The 27,380-nt window shown below is 35.1% G+C and overlaps 1 protein-coding gene across 2 annotated transcripts in view; it reads right to left on the minus strand.

The window, feature by feature from the left end:
* The window catches only part of SP3 (Sp3 transcription factor), a 53,088-nt gene that overhangs the window by 6,452 nt on the left and 19,256 nt on the right, over nt 1-27,380 (minus strand). For both annotated transcript variants that reach the window (XM_081262237.1, XM_081262236.1), the window contains one exon: nt 4,198-4,390. In XM_081262237.1, coding sequence (XP_081118363.1) covers nt 4,198-4,390 — 193 coding nt within the window. The remainder of the gene's footprint in view (nt 1-4,197; nt 4,391-27,380) is intronic.

The following is a 27,380-nucleotide window of genomic DNA, read 5'->3' on the forward strand; positions in this document are numbered from 1 at the left end:
GGCTAGTAGTGTACAAACCAATTTTACGTATTGTGTTCACCATAGCAATTTCACAGACAACCCAATTCAGTTCACTTGTATATTCATGACCTCTTGCCTCTCCTCTAAGTTTACCACTTAGGTGAATCAATGTGCTTTTTATAAACTCAAAAGTGTTATTTCACAAACTCAGCAAAATTTAGCCTGGGAGCACTAACAAAGCCCAAGAATCTAACAACTCAACACAACAAATTTGGGTTCTCAAAAAACCAAAAAATTAATAGGGAAAGACTTTTCAATTGAATCATAAGAGAAATATTCAGTGTTTAAAATGGGATCAGTATCTATCTAAGAAAGAAAAAAATGGGGGCTGGAGATGTGGCTCAAGCGGTTACGCGCTTGCCTGGCATGTGCGGGGCGCTGGGTTCGATCCTCAGCACCACATAAGATAAAGATGTTGTGCCCACCGAAAACTGAAAAATATTAAAACACATTTAAAAAAAAAAGAAAAAAATGGAGCACAGTTATACATAAATACTATAATTTAAGGGAAATGTTCAACATTCAAGTCCAAGTTTCCACTTCAAAAGGAAATTTGAGGCTAGGGCTGTAGCTCGGCAGTAGAGCACTTGACTAACATGTATGAAGTGCTGGGTTCAATCCCAAGCACCACAAAAAGAAAAGGTGGGGGTATTTGATTCAAGATTAAGATCTAAATATGCTAGATATGAATTTTTGCCATGTCCTATGACAGAAGGGAAAGGGACTGAAGTGAATTTCTCAACAAAGATTCACACATCTTTTTGCGGGGGAGGGTGACTAAACTCAGGAGCACTTGACCATTGAACCACATCCCCAGCCCTATTTTCTATTTTATTTAGAGACAGGGTCTCACTGATTACTTAGCAGCCTCGCAGTTGCTGAGGCTGGCTTTGAACTCACGATCCTCCTATTTCCGCCTCCTGAGCCACTGGGATTACAGGCGTGTGCCATTGCGCCCAGCTTACAATAATTCTTCTTGACTGACACATGATTAGATAACACCAATACCTATTATATAGCCACTAGCACCTATTAGATAACCTAAAAAACTAACAATTTTAAGTTTCTATTCGTAAGTGCATAGTGATTTAATGACCACAAGATAGTGACACAGAATAAATAATGCAAAATTCTGGGTAGAGTTAAGAAAAGTTGAATAAATCTAGTTTCTCTTGGTTAAGGTAGGAGAAAACAAGACAAACTAAATGCTGACAAAACAGATTTTACAAATTAACTTAAAAATATGGATCAAGGCTTTAATGCATACAAAACCTACACAATAATGTCTTTAGAATTCTATTTTACTTTATTATAATCAAGATGTCTCCTCCACTAGTGTTTCTCAAGGTTGGTTCTGCTCAATAAATATTGGCTAAATGAATGTTTTTATTATTTTTACACCTTGCTCAAAAAGGGAAACAAAATGCAGTTCTCTAAAGATGAATGAAATTAACTCTCAAAAAATGCCATCTTGCTCATATTCTTTTTAAAAAAATTTTAAGAAAATGATTGGGGGAAAAAGGGCCAAAATTCTATTTTTAAAAAAATCTTACATGCCACTTCTCTTCGTTGGCAGAATGTTATGAAATATTTTGGACTTACTATATGTTAGTGCTTCTACTAATTAGATGCAACAATTGCAATTTATACAAGTGTTCCTATCTCATACACACACACACACACACTAGTTGTATATTGTTCAAAAGAGTTTTAATAGACAATATAGTTTTCTTCTTAAGAACCTTGATTTTTATTACTTATAGGATGCTATTTTTTAAAACAAAGTAAAAAATGTCCTAGAAAAAAGTGAATATTTTTATAATTCTCAGGCTTTTATCACATAACAAGGAATCTAATAAAACACTGACCAATTTAAATTTTGTGTTTAAAAAAAGTCTGTCAACCATATGATGGAACTACTTATATAACAATGCATTCTGCAAACTATCGACATAAAGCTGAAGGCAATATAAAACTGGCAAAAAATATTTGCACATGACAATTAATACACAAATTAACAGATTCACAAAAGACAAACAATTCACAAGAAATTTTAAAATGGCAAAGTAACAAACAAAAAAATGTTCAACCTCGCCATGTAAAACAATACTGATATTATTTTCACATGTCAGCTTTAAAAGGTTAAAAAATATGATTAAAATCCAGTGTTTGGGACTGGGGTTGTGGCTCAGTGGTAGAGCGCTTGCCTTGCTTGCACAAGGCCCTGGATTTGATCCTCAGCACCACATATAAACAAACAAATAAAATAAAGGCATTGTGTCCATCTACAACTAAAATATATATATATTTAATAACAAAATCCAGTGTTGGTCAGGATGTGAAAATGCAGATATTCTAATACAACGCTGGTGGGAGTTGAAATTGATTCAGCTTTTCTAGCAGAAAATTCTTTGACCCAGCAATTCTAGTTCTGCCAATTTATACTAATGAGATAATCAGACAAATGTGCAAAGACCTATGTGAGGATTATGACAAGCCCCAACAAAAGGAAATACTAAATTATTACACATCATGCAATAGAATACTTCAGACATAAAAATGATACAAACTAGACTTGGAAATATGGTGACAAAGTTTTCAAAATAAGAAGAGACAACTAAAACAGTGAGGAGATAATGATTCTACTTTAAAATACATGTGATATCTGAAAGGATACATAAGAAAGTGCTATAGTGGTTAATATTAAAGTAGGTTAGGATTTTGGTGTTTTAAAATATTATTCTATATTGCTGAATTTTTAGGAATATGTTAGTTTAGCACATAGAAATTAATTAAAAGATTTTTACTTTAAAGAACAAATGAAACAGGCCAGGCCTAGATATACAATTAGATTTGATTTTCATAAGTTCCTCTAAAATGAGAATTTCAGAAGTTATTGCCTAACAAGAATTTTTTTGAACAAATAAATTTAAAACAACTGATTACAATAAATGCAAACACCTAAGAATGTAATGCAAAAGCAGATTCACTCTATAGATAGTAGTATAATGGCAAAATCTTTGGAGTAAGTATTTGTTTGTTCTTGAGTCATTCCACTTCTCTATAGCTCAATGTTAGCAGATATTAGCTATTAATAGTAGTAGTAATGGCAGCAGTAGTAGTAATATTGCAAATGGGCTGGCCAGTGTACAAATCAGCTAATAAGACCAATCCAAAAAGGCAGAGAAAGTTGATCTTGTCAGATAAACTGCATATATTTATATACACCCTTCTATTTTATAGTATATTTTGTCACTTAAACAGTACTTAACAGTAGTGTGTTAAGACCTTTCACTATGACCAAGAAATTGTTCAGTATAGCTTTACAGTTCTACCAGTTTTTGCTCATGTATTTCAAAGCTATAGAAAAAAGTACTATGAATATTAAATCTGTTTGATGGAAACTTCATATTATTAACAAGAAATATATGCATGCCTGTCCACTTGAAGCTTTAAACCTTAATCCCATCTTGCCTGATAACAATACTGCTATCCAAGTTTTCTCTTTCTCAAACGTTGGCTTGATGCATAATTTATGCATCATCTTCAACATTGCTACATCAATTATTTGAGGTATTGTTTAAAAATGAGTCACAGTCTCTTAGTCAATAAGCTTAACATTTGACACAAATACTAATGGTTTGAGTTTATTCCTGTCATGTTATTGTCTTAGTATTTAGTTAAAAAAAAACTGACTTGAAATACTAAAAAAAAATTCCCCCTATTAAGGCCATTTATTCCCATTTCTGTTGAAAATGGAAATGTTTGTGCTTATCAGATATTTCAGAATTTTCTAATAAAAACAATATTTTTATGTAACTGCAATACTCAAGAATTTTTTTAATCTGTATTTAAGAAAAACCCATTGCTAGTTTGCTAACAGTATTATTTCTAATATGGGCCAATAAAATTACATCTGTTACATTGTTTTTAAAAAACTACATAATTTTAGTTTTAAAGGCATTCATATCCGAAAATTCAATTTCATATATTTTTATTTTCTAATTTATATCACACTCTTTTACAGTCACACACCCAAAAATGATCATGTAATGAATAATTTTCCAAATTAAGTGACATGGCATGCGATATTTTAAAAATTTGGGGTGGTGATATTAGTACTCTTAAAAACAAACAAAAACAAAAACATAAGGAGTATGGTTCATGTATGCATACCTCCCACCGCCTTCTTTACAGTTGGGACAGGTGCAAGCTACCCTCCGAAGTCTTTTTCCTTCTTGATGTTGTTGGTCCCCTTCTTCATCTACCACCTGTACTCTTAAGTGTGTTAGATCATTGGTATTCAATGTAGAATCACCACTGAGCTGCCACTCTTCAGGATCAGGTTCTTCTTCCTTGATCCTAATATCTAAAGAAAAAAACAAATGCAAATGAGAAGCAGCCCACTGGCCCTGAAAGAAAGCATGAGAGCTAAACTTCTCTAACTGAATATTAGGTAAAAACTAAACAAAACAAAAAAGTAAGTCTTTGTTCCTCCTGGCTTATTGTTTTCAAAACAATTTTATTCTAAATAGCAAAGATAGGGCTGGGGATGTGGCTCAAGCGGTAGCGCGCTCGCCTGGCATGCGTGCAGCCCGGGTTCGATCCTCAGCACCACATACAAACAAAGATGTAGTGTCCGCCGAGAACGAAGAAAAAATAAATAAATATTAAAATTCTCTCTCTGTCCCCCTCTCTCTCTCACTCTCTCTAAAAAAAAAAAAAAAAAGAAAGAAAGAAAGAAAGAAAAATAGCAAAGATAAACCAAAAATGGGAATAAAGCCAGCAGGACAGCTTACTTTTTAAAGAATTCAATAAGAGTGAAATTTCAGTTAAGAGTTTATTGGTCAATAAATCCAGTGATCAATGTAAACTGAAACAAATTCTAATGCCTTTAATCTCTCATAATTTACATCTATAATCTCACAGTTTATATCTATTCTGCCTATCTGTAGGTAATATATGGGATGCAAAAGGCAGCATTCACTTGAAACTGTTGCTTACAAACTTAAGCTTTAAAAGTCAACCATTAAGGGCTGAGGCTGTAGCTTATTGGTCAAGCGCCTGCCTGGCATGTGTGAGGCACTGGGTTCAATCCTCAGCATCACATAAAGATAAAGATACTGTGTGTGTTACCTACAACTAAAAAAATATTTAAAGAAAAAAAAAAGTCAACCATTACTACCAGGCGCAGTGGCACACACCTGTAATCCCAGCAGCTCAGGAGGCTGAGGCAGGATGATTTCGAGTTCAAAGCCAGCCAGCCTTAGCAAAAGTGAGGTGCTAAGCAACTCAGTGAGACTCTGTCTTAAAAAAAAAAAAAAAACTGGGCTGGGGGTGTGGCTCAATGGTTGAGAGTCCCTGTGTTCAATCCCTGGTACCAAAAAAAAAAAAAAAAAAAAAAAGTCAACCATTATTAAAATGATCTATAATGTCCACAACATTACTATAAGAAGGACATATAGCAATAAGAGACAGTTTCTATTTGAGAAGTTTTACCATCCTGGGGAACAAAATGAGCATGCAATAATTGAAGAATAGGTATGGCAGGAAGCTGTGTTACTTTCTCAGCAGAAATGACTATTATAAATAATGTTGTAATAATACAACATCATTTTCTAAGTGAAAGTAAGAGAACTAATCAAGTTTGTTTTTCATCTCAGAAAACTGATTTTTTTAAAAAATGATGATTTAGAACACTGAATTAACCTCCTTTGATAAAACAAATTCCTGCACATTTTTAATGTAGCTCAATAGAAGATCATGTGCTTAGTGCATTTAAGGACTTGGGTTCAAACTCCAGCACCATTCCCCCACCCACCAAAAAAAACCCTGTCAAATAACTTCTGACTTTACATTAATAAAAATTAGAACATATAATCAACAATAAAAAAAAACTGCATCAAACAGGTTTAAACTATTTTTTTAAACCAAAATAACCACTCCAAAAATCAAGGGGGGAAATTAAATGAAAGATTTTGGCCTAGGCAACTAAATAGATGGTAAAATAGGAACTACTACTAGATAAGGTCCAGGTGGAGAAGGACAGTTGTTAATTCGATCATTGAGTTTTAATTATTTGAGATATACAGAAGTAAAGAAACTAGTCCTACAGGTTTAGAGCACAGAAAGAGGTATATGCTTAGAGATATATAGTTGGAAATTCTCACTATGCTACTGAGTTCATCCACAGTAGTTTATATCACTCAGGCACTATGAGAATGAGGATAGAAGGTGAGCTATAAGGAACACAAACATTTAAGGGATGAGAAGGAAGCAGCCAAGAAAATATGGTAAATAAAAAGGAAAGAATGTGTTTCAAGAAAGACAGGAAATACACAACATCAGATGCTGCAGATAAGTCAATAAAGAAAATGACTAGTGAGCAAGAAGTGACAGAGTAAAAACAACAACTATAGACCTAAACTTTTCATGAAGTTTGAGGAAAAAAGAGAGAAACACAGCAGTGGAAGCTAGAAGGGGACATAAGACAAAAGGTGCTTGGTTTTAAAAATAGGAAAGACAAACCTTTAAAATGCTTATGAGAAAGATTCACTAGAGAGGGAGAATGAATTTCCAGCCAGGAGGACATGATAATCCAGAGCACTTACAGGTTTAGCTGATGGAGCAGCCATCTTTTCCTTTGCTGGATGAGGGACCAAAAGATAAGAGCACATTCATTCATCTAATAGATATAATTATCTACTATGTGCCCAGATATAGAATGAATTTTATTTGATGGCTAGGAATTAAGGCGCAATTGAATAGCTCTAATCTGCTGTTTCTATGTTCCCAGTGAAAGAAGTAAGTGGGAATCAGATATGAACAAAAGTCCTTCCACATACTATGTAAGTAAACCTTAACCTATGTTACTTTATAATCAGGTACTCAATAGTATTATTATAACAAAAGACTGCACAAATATTGTCCAGTACTAGCCTTTACAAGATGAACACAGGTTATCACATATATATAGTTCTGGATATTTAAGTCCATAAAATGAGAAATCTTCCAAATATTTTTAAAAGCTACTCATTTTAGTTTTTTTTACAATCTTCTTTTTATTTAACATCATTTGTGATAAGATGGTAGGGAAAGGGGAGGCAAAATAATAACAAAAATGGATATAAAGACCCTGGCGCAGTGGCGCATGTCTATAATCCCAGTGGCTCAGGAGACTGAGGCAGGAGGCTGAGGCAGGAGGCTGGGAGTTCAAAGCCAGCCTCAACAAAAATAAGGCACTAAGCAATTCAGTGATACCCTGACTCTAAATAAAATACAAATAGGGCTGGGAGATATGGCTCAGTGTTGAGTGCCCCTGAGTTCAATCCATGGTACCCCCACCCACCAAAAAAAGAATGGATAAAGAGCTCAGCATGGTGGGGGTGGGGGTGGGGGTGGGGGTGAACGAATGACACTCGCAAACTTCAGTGAGGTCCTAAGCAATTTAGCAAGACCCCATCTCAAAATAAAAAAGGGCTGGGTATGTAGCTCAGTGGTTAAAAATCCCTGGGTTCAAAAAAAAGAAAGAAAGAAAGAAAAAGAATGGATAAAGAGTCAGGCAACATACCTGAAATCCCAACAACTTAGGAAGCCTAGGCAAGAGGATCCCAAGTTAAGTCAGTCAATAACTTAGGCAGGCCCTGAACAATTCAATGAGACCTTGTCTCAAAATAAAAAATAAAGCACCCTGGGTTCAATCCCCAGCCTCCTGCCCACTAAAGAAAAGAATGGATGAAGAAATCCAGACAGGACCTATATAAGAAGAATTAAAGACAAGCATAGGGAACAAAAGAGCAATTGATGAGTGGGAAATGAAATGCAACCTCACTGAGAAGATGAAGATATTTTAGGACATTCTTGTTATTACAGAAACCTACAAAGAACATGTTTGAAGAATGAGTCATAGAAATGAATACTCAAACTTAAGTTTTCTTTCTTACTGCATCTGGATAAATCATAGGCAAAAAGAATTTAAGTCCAAACTGAACAATCTTGTCCACCCAAAAAAAAAAAATCTTTGGAAAAGGAATCTTATGAAAATAGAAGGGAGAATAGCAGGGTGAGGTGAAGTGGTGGGTAGGAAAAAGCAAGGGGAAGAACTGAACAATAAAACTGAGCAAAGTATGTTAATGTGCATGTACAAATATGCCACAATGAAACCCACTATTCTGTATAATTAATATGCACCAATTTAAAAATATCTCCCTGCATCAACCTACCTACTCCAACTATCAACTTCAAGTAAGCCCTATTAGTCCATCCCCAGGCTCTCATCTTCAATCCCCCTTCTACTCAGCTTCCCAAATTTTCTTCTAAATAAGAATCTTATTGCATTACTTTCCTGATTGAACACTTGCACTATTCCTCTAGTTTCAACAGGATCAAGTCCAATCTCATGAACTCGGTATTCAATCTGGCTCCACCCTGCTCTTCCAACTTCAAATATTAAAAAAACTGCAATTCTCAGCATTTTTTAGAACATATGATTTTTCAATGTCACACCCTTATATGAATTATTCCTTCTGACCACACTGCTCTCCAGTTTTTTTGCTCTTCATCTAAGTAGCCTCTATCTCTCCTTCAAGACAGATCAAAAGTCATTTCCCTTTATACATGTTTATGGCAGAATTAATTACATTTATTTGTCCCTATATCTCCTTACATAACAAATGCTTTGCTCAATAATGCTCAGAAAATACAATCTGACTAAAATGAACTAACCTTCTTTAAGGAAGAATTTCCAATACTGGTAATGATCTACATAGGAAAACTTTGTGTCTACTTCTTTATGCCCAAATATTGTGTCTAACTGAAAAATAAATGTTAAAAAAAAAAAAAAGTTCAAAGCCAGACTCATCAACTTAGCAAAACCCTAAAGCAAAGTAGAGAGACCCTCTCCTCTCTAAATAAAATATAAAAAAGGGCTGGGGATGTGGCTCAGTGGTTAAGTGCCCCTGGGTTTTATCGCTGGTACCAATAAATAAATAAACATAAAAAATTAAGAATCAACTCCTATAAACAGGACCACAAAGCGCTCACTAAAGACAATAAATTATTGCCCATCAAGTATTACCAACAATTTCCAATCACTGTATTTATTCATATGCATTTCAGCTTTATTTAAAAATTCTAATCATAAATTAATGTCCTTAATACTTCCCCTTTGTCAAATGCATGCCAATTTAAGACAAATACAGGATGAACATCCCTATCTAAACTGTAAAAATCTTTAGTGCTCCAAAATCCAAAAAGTTTCAGATTTGGAGGATTTTAGATTTAGGATGCTCAAGTGGTAACACCTATGCAAATATAGAGATCCAAAAATCTCCCAAATCTGAAACACTTCTGGTCTCAAAACATTTTGGTAAGGTATACTCAACCTGAACCTTAAGTTTTCAGTATTAGTCAATCAAGTTTACATCTTCTTCAATTTCTTTATGTAGATTAGAAGAAATAATTTTTTAACTGTGCTGTATTAGTGTCCTCAATGGTACTTAATTATTCTGAGATCTGCTGGATAAGGAGAAAGGAAAATAATAATGCATCAAAATGGCCCATAAAAGTATGAAAAGGACTGAACATCATCAGTTACTAGGGAAATAAAAATGTAAGTCAATGAGATATTACTACATTATACCAAAATGACTAAAAACTTCTAAAGAGATAACTTTTAACTGTTGGAAAAGAAGTAAAGCCAATGACACTAGGATCCTACACTGCTGGTAGTTATGTAAATTAGCAGAACCACACTGGAAACTCTTTCATCCATAATCCATATCTTCTAACACTGAATCTATCTATACAATTATGGTCCAAATACTTTCACTCCTAAGGATATATCCAACAGAAATGCATATATGACACCAAAGAATGTATAAAAATCACAACATTATCTGTAACCAGATTATATCCACTAGTATTGAAATGAAAAAAAAAAACATGATGTATTCATCTGTATAATGCAACATGCTAAAATAATGAAAATTAACAATTTAACATGCAATGATAAGAGTGACTCTAATTTTGAACAAAGGATGTCAAATCTATATACATACTCTATTTAAATATATACACATTAAAAAATACATGTATATTTCCCCCTATACAATAAGATCACATGATTTTTGTAAATTAGGAATTCCATCTATATAAAAAGGTATTGTGTCCAACTATAACTAATTGAAAACTCAGAATAGGCAATGGCTCCAACTAAAATGCTGTAAAAATGCAAAAGCTCTGAAGACAGTAAAATAAAATAAAAAACAAAATAAAAATCAGTTTTTGCCAGGGGATAGGGAAGGACGAATAGGTAGGGCAAAGGGAACTTTAGGGGAGTGATAATACTCAATATGATACTATATAATGGTAAATATATGTTACTTATTTACCCAAAACCACAGACTGTAAAACACCAAGAGTATGCAGAGTATGAGCTTTGGGTGATAATGACGCGTCATTGTAGGTTTATCAAGTATAACATACCACTCTAATGGAAGATGTTGATAATTGAGGAAGCTATGCATGTGTGGGAGTAGGGGATATATGTGATATATCTGTACCTTCCTTTCAATTCTATTGAGAAATTATAAAAAGGTTAACTTTTTCAGAGAGGGAATAGAGGACTTTGTGGTCAGAAGAGTGGTGACTTCCTACTTCTGAGAGAGATACTGAAAAGAAATATTTCTTGGTTGGTAATATACATTTCATGATCTGGAATCAACTTTCTGATCTGTGTGTTCTTCTGTAAAATCATCAAATTATACAAAATGATCTATAGATTTTCTGGATATATGCTTCAATATGAAGACTATCCTAAATAAAACATTATATATTAAAATATAGGTAACTTAGGAATTGTTAAGATACAATTTCTTTTGTTGAAGTATGAACAACACTAAAAATTTTAAAATGACCATGCTGCCAAAATGAAGTTCAGTTTGAAGTTTAGAATATAATATTATTCTCAACAAATCTATGAGCAACCCCACTCACAGTTCTACATTCTAAGGAGAAAGCAGTTAATAAGTTCATGACTTTAGCAAGTCAGCTTGCTAAAAAAGAAGACAGAATAAATAAACAAATACACAGTACTTGGGCAATGATTAATTGGGGGGGGTGCTTTTGGCAACAAAGAATAGGAAATGGAAGGAAAGTGGTAGTTGTCATTCTTTTAATTTTTTCATTTTTTAGACAAGGTCTCACTATGTTACACAAACTAACCTCAAATTCGTATTCCTACCACCTCAACCCCTGCAGTAAATTACCACTGTGCCTAGACAGTAGTGGCTTTTTTTTATTTGGGGGGTACCGGGGTTTGAACTCAGGGGCACTCAACCCCTAAACCACATCCCCAGCCCTATTTTGTATTTTATTTAGAGACAGGGTCTCACCAAGTTGCTTAGCATCTCTCCAAGGCTGGTTTTGAACTCGCAATCCTCCTGCCTCAGCCTGCTTCCCTTCAGAGCCACAGGAATTACAAGCAGGCACCACTGCACCCAGCCAGTATTGGCTATTTTAAATAGAGGGGACTAATGTGGTGACATCTGAACTAATGTGGTGACATCTGACCTAAAGAAGGTAATAGACCAAATGTGGTTAGCAGAAAGAAAAGCAAGTTGTCTTAAGTTTGGTGTATTCAGAGAAAAGTGAAGCAGGTTGTATGGCTAGCTAAAATGGCCTGAATATATAAGTATAGAAGCATAAGATCACAGATCATAACATCATATGTTACAAGCCAATGTGAATTACTTTCGGGATCATTATAAGGACTTTACATTTTATCCTAAGGAAAGCCAAGGAGGGATTGAGGAGTGATATAATTTGAACTAAATTTTACTAAAAATAAATCCAGAATCATGGAGACTATGGGAGGCAAAGGCAAAAACAAGGATACTAGTTCAAGAAGCTGAGTGTTGGGGCGCAACACCTATAATCCCTGCTACTTGGCATGAAGAGGGATTAAAATAAAAAATAAAATGAAATAAAAAATTTTAAAATACTGATTAAATCGGGAGGTTGCTGTAGTTATTAAAGCACAAGATAATGATGGTCGAAAACTAGGGTGCTGATGAGGAGGTATTAGAATGAGTCAGGAAATAACTGTAGTCAAAGATATCTGCTAACAGATTTGGTAATAAGTTATTTTATGAGGTGGGGAGAAAGAAGTTAAAAAGATACTTAAAGGTTTTTGTCCTAAATAACTAAAAATAGGGAGTTGCTGTTAACTGAAATAGGACAGAATGTAGGTAGAAAGTTGTAAGGAAGGGAGCCAACTAGAGGATTATTTTGAGGTATGAACATTTTGAAATGCCTATTAAATACCCAAATAAAGACAATAATCAGGCAGTTGATGGGCATGGAGTTCAAGTAGCAAACTGACCTGCCAATATTTATTTGGGTATCATAAGCACAACAGTTGGTATTAAGAGTCACATAAAACACAATGTAGATAGAAGGCAATTCAAAATTAAGCAGAAAGCCAGATGTGGTGGTGTTCACCTGTAACCCCAATGACGCTGTAGGCTGTGGTGGGAGGACTGCCAAATTCAAGGCTAGCCTCAGCAACTTAGCAAGACTCAGGATTTTAGTGAGCACCTGTCTCAAAATAAAAAGGACTGGGGATATAGCTCAGTGATAAAGCACTCCTGTGTTCAATCCCCAGTTACCCATTCTCTCCCCCCTCCTCAAAAAAAAAGTACAGAAAATTCATAGTGGAATTGAGGGAGGAAACTGGTGCCCAGAAGTCAAATGAAAACAATCATTTCAAGAACCTAACCTGGGCTCGATTCTCAGCACCACGTACCAATAAATAAATAAAATTTTAAAATTCATCAACTAATAAAAATATTTTTTAAAAAGAACCTAACCTATTGTCAAATACTTGAAAAGTAAAATGAGAACCAAGAAATAATCCTTGGATGTAACAACATGTTAATCACTGGCAATCTTCACAAAAACTGTTTCAGTGAAATAAGGACAAAACCCTGCCTAAAGTAGATTCAAGAAAATGAAAAGTAAACTGTAGCCGACTCTAAAGAAGAGTTTTGTGGTAACATCAAGTGCTATGGAGTTTGGATAGTAAGTGTCCCCCAAAGGTCCAAATAGTAAAAACTTGTTCCCCAGGATTGCCAATCCAGAGGATAAGAAGCAGGGTTTAGTGAGAGGTCTTAAGATCATTGGGGGTATCCTTGAAGAGGATTATGGGACCCTCATTCCTCTTTTTTCAAATCCCAGCCATGAGGTGAACTGATCACAGAACCCCAAACTCCAAAACTGTAGGCCAAACTAAAACCTCTCTTTATAAAGTTGATTATCTCAGGTCTGTTACAGTGACTGAAAGTTGACTAATACAACAAGCATTGTAAAATGTCACAAAATTTCCTAGGTTAGCCCACAAAAGTAGATTTACACTACACGAGTAGGTTTAGTGCATTAAATACTGTAAACTAGCCTTTATATCAAATAGCAATGCCTTTACTATATACACTAGCAATATAGAAAATGCATGTGCTGGTTTAAATTTGACTTTGGGTATTTCAGGAAAACAGGCTTTAAAGCACAAAATTGTTAACTGATAGAAATTCAAGGATATCTGCATAACACATTTTAGAATTTATAAATTAACAAGTCTGGTGTTTTACTGTGTGTGTGTGTGTATCTGGGGGATACTACAGATTGAACCCAGAGGGAGTGAGCCACTGAGCCACATCCCCTGCCCTTTCTGTATTTTATTTATAGAGACTGGGTCTTGCTAAGTTGCTCAGGCTGGCTTTGAGCTGGTGATCCTTTTGCTTCAGTCTCTTGTGTAGCTGAGGATTACAGGCATGCACCACCATGTCCAGTTATGAATATTTTCTATCCCAAAGTGTTTACATTTCCTTTTCATCTGGCCTGGTATAGCACTAACAGTATCTCTGTCCCATGACTATGGTTGTTTTCAAGGCCTACCCTTATATAAAACAAGCTTATGAAAAACCAAGCTTATGAAAGGGATATAGGTAAGAGGGGAAAAAAAATCCTGCACACCTGGATAAGAGCTGAAATAAAGGGGAAGCATTTTAAATGATGAAATACACAGAGACGCATACAATATAGTTACCAAGAAAAGATTAATTTTCAATATTAGTTAAGCATTAATAACTCAAAACATGCCTAGATTTCTTTTAAAAATATCAGAAAAACATCCTAAATATCTCTACCTAAAACTAGTTGGTAATTACTTATAAACAGAGGCTAATAGGATATTTAATATAAATTCTTAACTGGTTTATCAAGTCTGGAAGATGCATTCTTGATTTAAATAGCTAACACTAGATAAATATGAATTAAAGAACTGTTGATAAAATGAGGCATTCTCCTTTATCAATAGTGTATCATTAGGATTTTGTTGTTGTTATCAAAGTCTTTCATATTCTCTGCCTTCGATTTTTTAAAGCACTGATGAAATTACATTTTAATTTGTGAAGTTTATTTTATTTAAATTTCTCTTTAGTTAGTTTTACCTGCCAAAAAAAAAAAAATCACCTAAATAGAATTATGGGATAGTCCTATACAATTTCATATATTGTTTAGTTAGATTTCATTAACTATTTAGATTCCTATAAATGCTTCAGAACTACTAGAAAGGTTTTTTTTCGAATTTTCTCTTAAGAGGGTAAGTTATACAAAACTCACTTTCATATCTAATCTAAAGTTAACACCTTTTGGGCAGACTTTTTTTAAAAAACATTTATTTTTTAGTTGTAGGTGGACACAATACCTTTTTATTTTATTTTTATGTGGTGCTGAGGATCAAACCCAGTGCCTCACGCATGCTACGCTAGAGTTCTACCCCTAGCCACAACCCCAGACGCTTATGGGCAGATTTTAAAATTACACGTATTTCCTTACCAAATGTTATCAAAAAATATATTTACGAGGGCAACACATTCTATTTCTATTCTCCATGCTTGAATTCTAGTTCTTTCTCTTAGTTAAAAAAAAAGGTATATATAATAAGACACATAACTATATATTATCACTACCATTAAGCAAGCTCTTTTCTCAAACCCCATCTCCTTAGATTTAGATCATAACTCTTCTATGACTGCTGCTTTTTCCTCAATTAAAAATAATCTTCTAAGTTTTTCTATCCATTCAGAGATCATAAATCTAGAAAATACAATCTTCTATAGTATATACACACATAAATGAGCATATCAGGAAATAACTGATATTCTAATATGCCTTACAGAAGAAAAATCTCATTCTATAGTCTTACCAGAAATATATGAGAAAAAGACCAGGTGGCCTGTAATTAATACACTGTATATAGTGAAATATTAGCTTCACCACTTTAAAAAAATATTTTTAGTTGTAGATGAACAGAGTACTTTTGTTTATTTTTTTATGGTGCTAAGGATTGAACCCAGTGCCTCACATGTGCAAGACAAGCACTCTACCACTGAGCTATGACCCCAGCCCCTAGATTCACATTTTTAATCTGAAGCACTAGATAATCTATTAAGGGAACAGTATTCTACTAAGATTAAGATGAAGATGATATCTAAAAGTAAGATTTAGGGCTGGGGATGTGGCTCAAGCGGTAGCGTGCTCGCCTGGCATGCGTGCAGCCCGGGTTCGATCCTCAGCACCACATACAAAGATGTTATGTCCGCCGAAAACTAGAAAATAAATATTAAAAAATTCTCTCTGACTCTCTCTTTAAAAAAAATAAAATAAAAGTAAGATTTACTACTTCTCAGGCATTCTTGTAACATTTAACACATATATATTAATATGTTATTAATATCTCATTACATGCACCCAACCATGCTGAGTTGCTAAGTTGCTTAGGGCCTTGCTAAGTTGCTCAGGCTGGCTTTGAATGTCCCTGAGTTAATTTTTTCTCAGAAGATAAAGAGGTTATATAGTCGCCTGAAGTCACACAGTTCAATGGATGAAACTAAAACATAAGAACAACAATAAAAAATTATACATAACCATATTGTAGATTATTATTAAAGATCAGTTATTTACCAGGGGCCTGTTCACAAGAATAAGCAGCATTAAGTTACCTTCCCCTACACATAAATACATATGATTTTTAACTATAGTTTGATCAAATAGTATTAGTGACTCTAAAATCTGGGAAGGAAAAACAAATTTTAGTATATACCTATGATAGAATATTATGCAGCCTTAAAAAAAAGAATATGCTATTTCACATGCTACAATATGGATGAATCTTAATGACATTAAAAATCTCATTCTAGGGCTGGAGTTGTGGCTCAGTGGTAGAGAGCGCTTGCCTGGCATGCGTGAGACCCTGGGTTGGATCCACAGCACTGCATATAAATAAAAAAATAAAATAAAAGATCCATTGACAACTAAAATATATTTTTTTAAAAAAATCTCATTCTATGGTCTTACCAGAAATATGAGATAAGTCAGTCACAAATGACAAATGCTCTGTGACTTCATGAACATGAAACATCTAAAATAGTGAAAATCATAGAAAAACATAGCAGAAAGTGGCCAACTGCTAGGGAAAAGAGCACAGGGGAATGGGTATTGAATAGATATAGAATATCAGTTTTGCAAGATGAAAATTTTCTAGAAGTCGAGCACAGCTGTATAGGGCCTATAATCCCAACTACTCAGAAGGCAGGGGCAGGTGTATTGTCAAGTATGAGGCCAGCCTCAGGAAACTTAACAAAACCCTGTTTTGAAATTAAAAATAAAAAGGGCTGAGAATAGAGCATGGTACTAAATCGCTCTGGGTTCAATCCCTAGTACCAAATAAAGAAAAGTTCTAGAAATCTATTGTAGAACAGTGTGAACATACTTAACATTACTGAACTGAACACTTTTAAAAAAATCGTTAAAATGACAAATTTAAATTTTATTAACTTTTAAATTAAGATAATTAATTAAAAATTAAAATAATTTTTATTTATTAAATTAAAAAAAAACTGAAGCTATCTGCCCTGATGCCTACTTCAGAGGACTTTAATTTTAGGAACCCCACAGAACAAATCTTCAATGCCACAGCTATGAAATGGAGAGTAACTATGACATCAATATTGTAAGTTACTGCAAATAGTATTCTTTCCTAAGGTTCCCTCCCATTCCCCACAACCTTTAGGGGCTAATTTTTCTTTCTCTTTCAGATGATGTAGGAGGAGGAAGAAGAAACTTTAATGCTACTTTGAAGATTTAAAAAAAAAAAAAAGTTGTTCCTCCAAGTTAAAATAATATGAAAAGAATGACAGCTCCCAATAATTTCTAATTGCTATCCTAGAAACATGAAGAAAGTGATTTGCTTCAAGCATCCATCACAACTCACAACTCTCACTATTCAAATCCTAACAGTACCAAATATTTACCTTAAGTGTAGATTCAATTTTAGAGATAACTAAAGACGATTTGAAGCTACACTATGAGTAAAGTTAAGTGTTCAAACTAGGAAATACAATATTGCTTTTGTTTCAAAACAAACCGGGGGGCTGGGGATGTGGCTCAAGCGGTAGCACGCTCGCCTGGCATGCGTGTGTCCCGGGTTCGATCCTCAGCACCACATACGAACAAAGATGTTGTATCCGCCGAAAACTAAAATAAATAAATTTAAAACAAACAAACAAACAAAACAAAACAAACCAGGACTAGAACTAAATCCTAATAAGAGTTTACTTCCCATCCCACTCCCGAATTGCCTGATCTTTGAAAAATTTTATCACTAGAATATGCAATTGTCTTAAAGACAAAATATACAGTTGTTTTATACTGCCTCCTGTTTTAAGACTGTGGGTTGAAATATATAGATATAGGTAACGTTATATGAGATTTTGTAACCTCATCTCTCATAGCCTTATTCTCAAGTTTTCATAGTTTCTACCCAAGGAACATTATATCCTATAGGTTCATATATGTATGTTTATATTAGTCACTAAAAATGCAAAAATGGCTTCCACATGAATTTTCTTACTAATTTATTTTAATTGAATTTTTTTTTTCAGTTGTAGATGGACACAATGCTTTTATTTTATTTATTTATTTTTATGTGGTGATGAGGATTGAACTCAGTGCCTTACACACTCCAGGCAAGTGTTCTACCACCGAGCCACAATCCCAGCCCTGGATGTAGTTATCTCTTAATATTCCAAAACGGGCAGGAGCTGCGGGCGCACACCCATAATCCCAGCAACTCAGGAGGCTGAAGCAGGAAAATCTAAAGTTCAAAGCCAGCCTCGGCAAAGTAGCCCTAACCAACTTGGTGAGACCCTATCTCTAAATAAAATACAAAAAAGTGCTGGGGATTTGGCTCAGTGGCCCTGGGTTCAATCCCTAGTCTCCCCCCAACCCCCCCAAAAAAGTCCAAAAACATAACCATGACAGATTATAGGTATGCTTTTTAGAAACTATACATTATTCTTATAATTTAAAATACAATGATAATGGCATATAACAGTATTAATCCATTTTCTCAAATTTAAACACCTTGGATTTTCAAATTTTCAAATTAAACTTTGGAAAAGAGTATTTAAATATTTTGATGTTTAATTATTTGTATATCACTTCAAAATTCACTGAAAACTTCTAAAATTAAACGCCTTTAGGGGCTGGGGTTGTGGCTCAGAGGTAGAGTGCTAGCAGCACCACATGAAATAAAGATATTGAGTCCACCTTTAAAAATAAATATTAAAAAAAGGCTTTAGGACACCAATTATTTAGAATAGCATAAGTTACTTAGGATAGTTACAAGTTACCATATTCTAATCAGAAATATTTCTAGAATTAATTTATTCATTTATCTGTTTTCCTTATCAGGAAGCCCAGGATATTATTTAATCTTCATCTGTTAACTTCAATTCATTATTAAAAGTAAGCTGGTATAGACAAGGCCTAGAACACCACACTGTTAAAAAATATTTTTGGTGATACTGAAGACTACTAGCAAGGGCCTTGCACTGCTAAAGAAGCACTCTACTATTGGTTACATCCACAGCCCCATTTTTCTTTCTTTTTCTTTTTTTTTTTTAATAAGTTTTTTATTTTGTTTATTTATATGTGGTGCTGAGGATCAAACCCAGGCCTCACACATGCCAGGCATCGCTCTACCACTGAGCCATAATCCCAGTCAATCCATGCCCCTTTTTTGAAGACAGGATCTCACTAAGGTACCCAAATTACCCTCAAACTTGCAATCCACCTATCTCAGCCTTATCTGAGGTTACAGGCATATACTACACCATGCCTGGCTTAGAACACTACACTTTTTAAGTGTCTAAAATTCTACATTTTAAATTTACTTTATATACTTATTTTTAAATATATATATACACACACATATATATGCATACATATACACACACATATGTATATATATACATATATATAGTTGTAGATGGACACAATACCTTTATTTATTTATTTTAATGTAGTGCTAAGGATCAAACCCAGTAACTCACATGTGCTAGGTGAGCACTCTACCACTGAGCCACAACCCCAGCCCTTACTTTTCTATCTTATCCCAAACTCCAGTGGTATCTTTCCTCTCTAGCTCTGGATCACCATACCCATTACCTTTTCTAATTGACATCTTCCAAATCAGTTCTATATTTTGCAACCAGCCAAGACTGTTAAAAGTGATCTGAGATTACTCCTTAAGAAACCTAAACCTTGGGCTGGGGATGTGGCTCAAGCGGTAGCGCGCTCTCCTGGCATGCGTGCGTCCCAGGTTCGATCCTCAGCACCACATACAAACAAAGATGTTGTTGTCTGCCGAAAACTAAAAAATTAATATTAAAAAAAAAAAAAAAGGAAACCTAAACAACGCACACACACCAAATGAAGAGGGCTACAGTAGCTAACACCTACTTCGGCAGACTTTCAAACTGTTTCCTTAAATGACATTATGCCAACAATGAAGATGAATATATAGGGTTCCAGGTCATCATATAAATCTGAGCAGCCCCATTAAGATCAGTTTTATACACTGGAGATTTACCAGAGATTTTGTTTAAGGGAAGGGTTCTTCTGGACTAAAATTATGCTGCTGCCATTTGTTGCTATGGCCAGGGTCGGGGAAGTCACCATCTGGGATCTTTCCCCCACCTTAAAAAAAAAAAAAAAAAAAAAAAAACCCCAAAAAACTAACCAACCCCACAACTGCCTTTAAGCAAACAAAACATTTCCCTTCCTCAAAACTGTGTTAAAAAGGCATATTATTTTCTCTAAGGATTTGAAATACTTTCTGTAGATTAAAAACAAGACTAATGTGGGTTGATATCAACAGAAATAGAAAACAATGCTTTAAATAATGCACTACAGGGGCTGGGGTTGTGGCTCAGTGGTACAGCACTCCTCTTGCATATGTGAGACCCTGGGTTCAATCCTCAGCACCACATAAAGATAAATAAAATAAAGGTATCTTGTCCACCTACAACTAAAAAAACAAAAATATTAAAAAAAATAAAGCACTACACCATATCATACACATTGCTTTGACTAGTTACTTCTAGTTATATTACAAGCTTCACCTTTTTTTCCCTCCTGTGTCTTCTGCCTATGTAATCAGTTTGCCATATTACCTATATAAGAGGGTTCCTAGTCAATGTGTAGGCTGGCTATTACAAGAAATATAAAGCAAAAAGCTCAATCTTGGCAATTTTAGAATTTGTACATTTTTCTTTTGCCCTCAAATTTATTATTCAATTCAAACATTTACCAAGCATCCAAATTATATCCAAACACATCAATCAAGATTGGTGAAGTTATGCTATAGTTAACAAACAATCCCAAAATCTCAATGGCTTGACACAACAAAAGTTTATCTCTCACTACCTGTACATGTCCAATTCGGGCTGGCAGATGAGATTTTCTCTGAACAATCCCTCACGAACCTAGGTTCCACTTGAGAATGCTTTCAAGATTACCTTACCAAGGAAGGTTAAAAGTTTGTGGCAAATCACATCCTACTCGAACTTTCACTTACATTTCCACTGGTCACAAAAAGGCACAAGGCCATGCCTAACTTGAAAAATTACAGAAAAGGGCAATCCCCCTATCATGTGCTTAGAAGAGAACTAGAGTGTCTAAGAACAATCTTGACTCTCAAGTTCCTCTGCTGGTCCAATATTCACTTTACTCTTCTTTCCACAGGCAAAATATATCTATCAGAAGACTCCTACAGAAGATAACCCAAATACCCCATCTAGTCACAGTATCAAGTTGGAATACCAGAATCTATGGGTGATGGATGGAAGGAAAGAAGGAGGGAAGGAAGGAGGGAAGAAAGAGAAAAACAGCCAATCATTTTCTAGCTCATCTCTTATTTTTTTTATATTTATTTTTTAGGTGTAGATGGACACAACACAATGCCTTTATTTTTATGTGGTGCTGAGGATCGAACTCGGGTCCCGCCTGTGCTAGGCGAGCACTCTACCGCTGAGCCACAATCCCAGCCCCTCATCTCTTTCTTATAATAACTCACTGAATGGAGCCAATGTCAGCTAAAATACCATTTGTTTTCCAAGCTCATTCCCTCAACCTACAAATACATTGGGCACATTACATGCCTTATTGCATATTATACCAAATACTTCTCCTCTGTATCCCATCTTCCCAGGCTCTAAAATCAGTTTCCCTGCCATTTGACCCCTAAGCCAATGCTAGAGTTGAATTCTTTTGTTAGAATACACTACTCCTTGTATCAAATTTTATTTTAGTCAGAACAGGCTATTACATAGGCACTGTCCAATAGAAATATAATGCAAGTCACATGTAAGTAATTCCAAATTTTCTAATAGCCACATAAAAGGTAAAAATAAACAGTAAAATTAATTTTAATACTGTTTCATTTAACCAAAATAATTACATTTAAATCCATAATCAATACAAATATTAATGAGATATTTTACATTCTATTTTTTATCCTAAATCTTCAAAATTCCTTTTTTTTTTTTGTACATGGGATTGAACCTGGGGTGCTTTACCACTAAGCCACATCCCCAGCCCTTTTTTAAAAAATATATATATATTTATTTTTTAGTTTTAGGTGGACACAATATTTTATTTTTATGTGGTGCTGAGGATCAAACCAAGTGTCTCATGAATGCTAGGCAAACACTCTACCACTGAGCCACAATCCCAGCCCCTGTCCCCCAGCGCTTTTTAATATTTTATTTAGAGACAGGGTCTCGCTAAACTGAGGCTGATTTGAACTCTTGATCACCCTGCCTCAGTCTCCCAACATCAGGGATTAAGCCATATCCCCAGCCCTATTTTGTATTTTGAGACAGGTTCTCACTGAATTGTTTAGCGCCTCACTTTTTGCAGAGGCTGGCTTTGAACTCACCATCCTTCTGCCTCAGCCTCCCAAGCAGCTAGGATTACAGGTTTGCGCCACCACACCTGGCCAAAACTATTTTAATAGCCCCTGAAATCACAGTAGCTTAAAAAAAAAAAAAAAAACTTTTATTTTTTTTTAATTCACCTCCATCACAAGTCAGCTCAAGGAAAGCAAGCTTTCCTTACTTACAGATCAATGATAATGGAGCAGTAGCCAATTTCTCTGACTAAAGCAAGCTACATATAGCTACACCAAACTCAGGTGTTACCAGAAAGAGAACCAAAAAGTAGACAGCACTGGTGATTACCATACTCATTTTTCAAATCACAATTTAAAACTTTCAAACTATGTTTTCAAGGAATTCCTTTTTTTAATCCCTTAATATAACCTGATTTTTAAAAAGAAAGCAATAAAAGAGCTCAGCATGGTGGCACTTGCTATTGTTCTACCTACTTGGGAGACTGGGGCAGTAGGCTGGGGGAACCCTTAAACTCAGGACTTTTAGATGAGTCCAGAGAGGGCAACACAGATATCCTGTGGGGAGGGGCTGCATGGGGCAGAAGTGGGGGGGGATGCATAGCTTAATGATAAAGCACCTATCCTAACCAGCACATGGATTCAATCCCCAACAGCACAGAACGGAGGAGGGGGGGCGCACAAATAAAATTTTGAAATGTCAAGAGTCATACTATTTGAGTAAATTGCTTTTACCACTAACAAGATGAAATAGTAACTGTAGGACAAATAAAATTTCTTTATCATGGAACATAAATTTCCCTTCAACAATGTTTCTGAAGATTCTGGAAAAAGCAATTGAAAAGATGTGAGTAAAGCTGAAATACTATTACTTTGGTGTGGCAAACAAGTACTTTGAATCCTCTTTAAAATTTATCTCACCAAGATTTTCTGAGTGGTTACTGTTGCAGAAACAAGTGCAGACAAGAAAAAATAGGGGGAGAAAAAGCCACAATTACTCCTTAAAAGTGAGATGAAATAAGAAAAACTAAAGACATTTTTACTGACCTTCAAGAAAATTTCCTCTTCCAGCCTTTATTATAAACTCCCTATTATTTATCGCTAAAAATCAATTGCCTACTTAGTTACCCAAAATGTTAAGAACCAATATCTAGAACCACAGACAAGCTTTGGTTTTCCAGGTCTAACGCTAAAATCCCTTTCTCCTAAAAAATGAATATTTACATTCTACTTCGTCTTCATTTGAGCATTCAAGAAAGAGTCTTGAGAACTGGGTGGTACGGCTCAATAGTACATACAGCACTTGCCTAGCCTGCAGCAAGCAATGAATGGATTTGATCCCCAGAACAAGCTAAAAAGTTAATTCCTTCCTACAAAAATCTTTGTTTTAAAGTTGGGTGTTCTAGGGCTGGGTTTGTGGCTCAGCGGTAGAGTACTTGCCTAGCACATGCAGGGCCCTGGGTTCAATCCTAAGCACCACATAAAAAAAAATAAAGGTATTGTGTCCAACTATAACTAAAAAAATAAGTATTAAAAATAAAGTTGGGCATTCTAACTTATTAAAGATCAGTTTCAGATAAAATAAGCTATTTGGGGCTTTGTTTGCTTTTGGTACTGGAGATTGAACCCAGGGGTACTCTATTACTGAGCTACATCTCCAACCCTTTTATTGTTTAAATTTTGTGGTCCTTGAACCTACAATCCTGTTTCAGCCTGGGACTACAAGTATATGCCACTGCAACCTGTAAAATAAGCTCTTTTAAATATAAGCAGAGGTGATAATATCTAGAACTTACACAGTTCATGTAGGTGTTTTTCTGATGGACAATAAGACCCAAACTCAAAACTATCCACAGATTCCAAACTAAATTTTCTAATGCCAGTCGTCAAGGGAAAGAGAAATCCTATAACCCAAGGACATATATTACCCACTAAACTTTATTATCCTAAGGAAAGAAATTTTAGAAATGACAGAAAATGTACACATTTCTGCATATTTTACTGATGTTAATTAACACGGTACTTATTACAGTCCCCACTCCACCCTCAAAATTTCTCCAAACATCTACATTTGGGGGGGGGGGAGTATTTATTTTTTAGTTATAGTTGGACACAATATCTTTATTTTATTTATTTATTTTTATGTGGTGCTGAGGATTGAAACCCAGGGCCTCACACATGCTAGATGAGCACTCTAGTGCTAAGCCACAACCCCAGCCCCCCTAAACATCTACCTTTCATTACCTTACATTAACTCCTTTGCTCAGTTATCTACTCTTTGACTTCAAGAGTCTATAACTTCTCTCCTAAATAATTCCAGTCTCACATCCTGAGTTCATCTCTACTTATACTATGAACAGTCCTTTCAATCTAGTTTCACAAACCAAATCAATTAAAACACATCACTTGGCCAGGCCCGCCCCCCAGTTACTCTTTAAACTCAGTCCATAATGTGACCTTTCTGATTAAAATAGTAGGTACATCTCTCATTCCCATTAACTAGTTACTAATCGTATAAATTCATTCCTTGAAATGTCTACCATCTTACTTCCTTACTTTCATTAGTTTATCCCTGTTATCACTGAAGTAGCCTTCTACATTCTTTAGTGCTTGCTTCTTCCCATTACAACTTATTACTGAAATAAGTCTTCTGAGCATTGATTTATTCATGTTATTCCTCTTAAAAAACTTTCAATGGGTTGGGCGTGGTGGCGCACGACTGTAATCCCAGCAGTTTGGGAGGCTGAGACAGAAGTTCAAAGCCAGCCTCAGCAACTTCGAGACACTAAGCAACTCAGTAAGACTCCATCTCTAAATAAAACACAAAACAGGACTGGGGATATGGCTCAGTGGTCGAGTACCCCTGAGCTCAATCCCAGTATGAGCCACCCCCCCCCAAAAAAAAAAACTTTCAATGGCTCTTTAACAAGACTAAAAATAGTAAAATCCTCATAGCTACATAGTTGTGTTCTACACTCTTATCCTGTCTATTCAAATAAAATGTGCCCTATCAGCCTCTAGTCACCAAATAGCCTCAACTGCTATTCATGCTATTAACATTTCCGGTAGTTCTTCATAATTAACCCAATGACATATTACTAATCTCTAGAGATGTATAATCCAAAGTAAGAACAAAGATGTAGCTTCGATCTTTCCTTAAAAGATCAGGTTTATCATCCACTGAATTTCCCAGAAACTTTGATATGCTAATGAACATTTTCATGACTTATTTAATAATACCTACTTAACATCTTACAAACCATTTTGGGGGAAATGCTCATTATTAAGCTGTCTCCTGAATAAGCACATTGACAATGCTTTTTACCTTGTTAGTAAACATCTTCCCCTCATCTCTATCTATACAAATATAGATACACTCCATTCAAGTTCGTCCTTCTTGTGAAGTCCCCACTGACAAATGGAGCAGTCTTTGATCTCCTCTGAACTACACAATTATCTCCATCATGCAATTTACTAACTTATTACATTGATTTATAGTGATTATTACTGCCCCATATGTCTACCATTAATACCCCCAACAAATCAGTAAGCCTCTTAAGAACTGAACATGTATACACTTCTCTTATAAAGCACCCAGTTTAAAAAAAAAAAGTACTACTTATTTGACTGAATACAGTTTCACTCTAAGAAGCTTGTTCACCTTCTCCCTTCTCAAGTTTTAAGCCTTTCTCTGCCTTTGGCCAAATGCCCCTACATTTTACATACAGCCAAAATATAAGAACAGCATTTATAAAAATGTGGCTTTCCCCTTCATTTTTAAGCAAACCAAGAACACTTCACTGCAATTTAGTATATAAAGAGTCAAACCCTGACATTTATCAACTACTTTCTTCGTATTACAGGAGATAAAAGCAGAAGCAACACAGTCTAGACTCAAAAATCTATCTTAAGGCTTTCATAGAACCATAAAATCCTTTCTACTTGAGAGCCAAGTAAGTATTCACACTCTACCCAAGCTGTTAACTATGAACAAGGCTCACTAACCCAAGCCATCACAGGGATCTTCTGGCACCAAAAGTCCAATATTACTAGTGTGTTGTTTCTCTTAAAAAACTTTTGTAATTGAAAATTTCCACTAATCAAAAACATGAGAGGACCAAACATTTTCAAAAGCTTTCTATTATATAAGATCTCAAATATATACAAAAGTAAAATATTTGTATGTGGTGCTGAGGATCGAACCCAGCTGTGTGTGGATGTCAGGCGAGTGTGCTACCGCTTGAGCCACATCCCCAGCCCCTAAAAATACAATTTTAAAAAATAAACATAAAATTTTTTAAAAATGTAGTTTACATATTTAACAAACCCCAATATACCTATCATCTATACAAGCCAAATTACCTCCAGATTGTTTACCTCAGATATAACATTTCATTCAAGCGTTTCATATGAATTACTCAAAGACAAAAAAGAACTTAACATTTTTTTTTTAAAGAGTGAGTGAGAGAGGAGAGAGAGAGAGAGAGAGAATTTTTAATATTTATTTTTAGTTCTTGGCAGACACAACATCTTTGTTGGTATGTGGTGCTGAGGATCGAACCCGGGCCGCACGCATGCCAGGCGAGCGCGCTACCGCTTGAGCCACATCCCCAGCCCCAAGAACTTAACACTTTAAAAATCTTTCAACATGTTATTCTTACAGCACATAAAATCTGTAGTGTTAAAAGAACTTTGAAACCAGTCACAATTCTACTAAATTCTCTCATATGAAAGCAAACCAATCTAAAATTTCTTTGGCTTCTCTTAGCATGTTCCCTCTCAAGTTTATACACTGGTTTCTGAAACATAATTCTAAGTCAAGGGTCTTCTGTAAAAGCTACAAATTTAAGGGCTGGAGTTCATTTAGTGGTACAGCACCTGCTTGGCAAGCACAAAGCCCTGGGGTTCAATACCCAACATTCTCCCCCCACTCCAAAAAAAAAAAAAAAAAAGCTACTAGGAACTTAAGGATTAAGGAAGGAAAGAAATTAACCTATTAATTACACTTTTTATATCTTTTCAAGTTGTGCCTTATGCCCTATTGCCTATT

The sequence above is a fragment of the Spermophilus citellus genome (genome assembly GCF_964194105.1).
Source record: "Spermophilus citellus genome assembly, chromosome: 11".
In the NCBI taxonomy this organism is placed as follows: domain Eukaryota; kingdom Metazoa; phylum Chordata; class Mammalia; order Rodentia; family Sciuridae; genus Spermophilus; species Spermophilus citellus.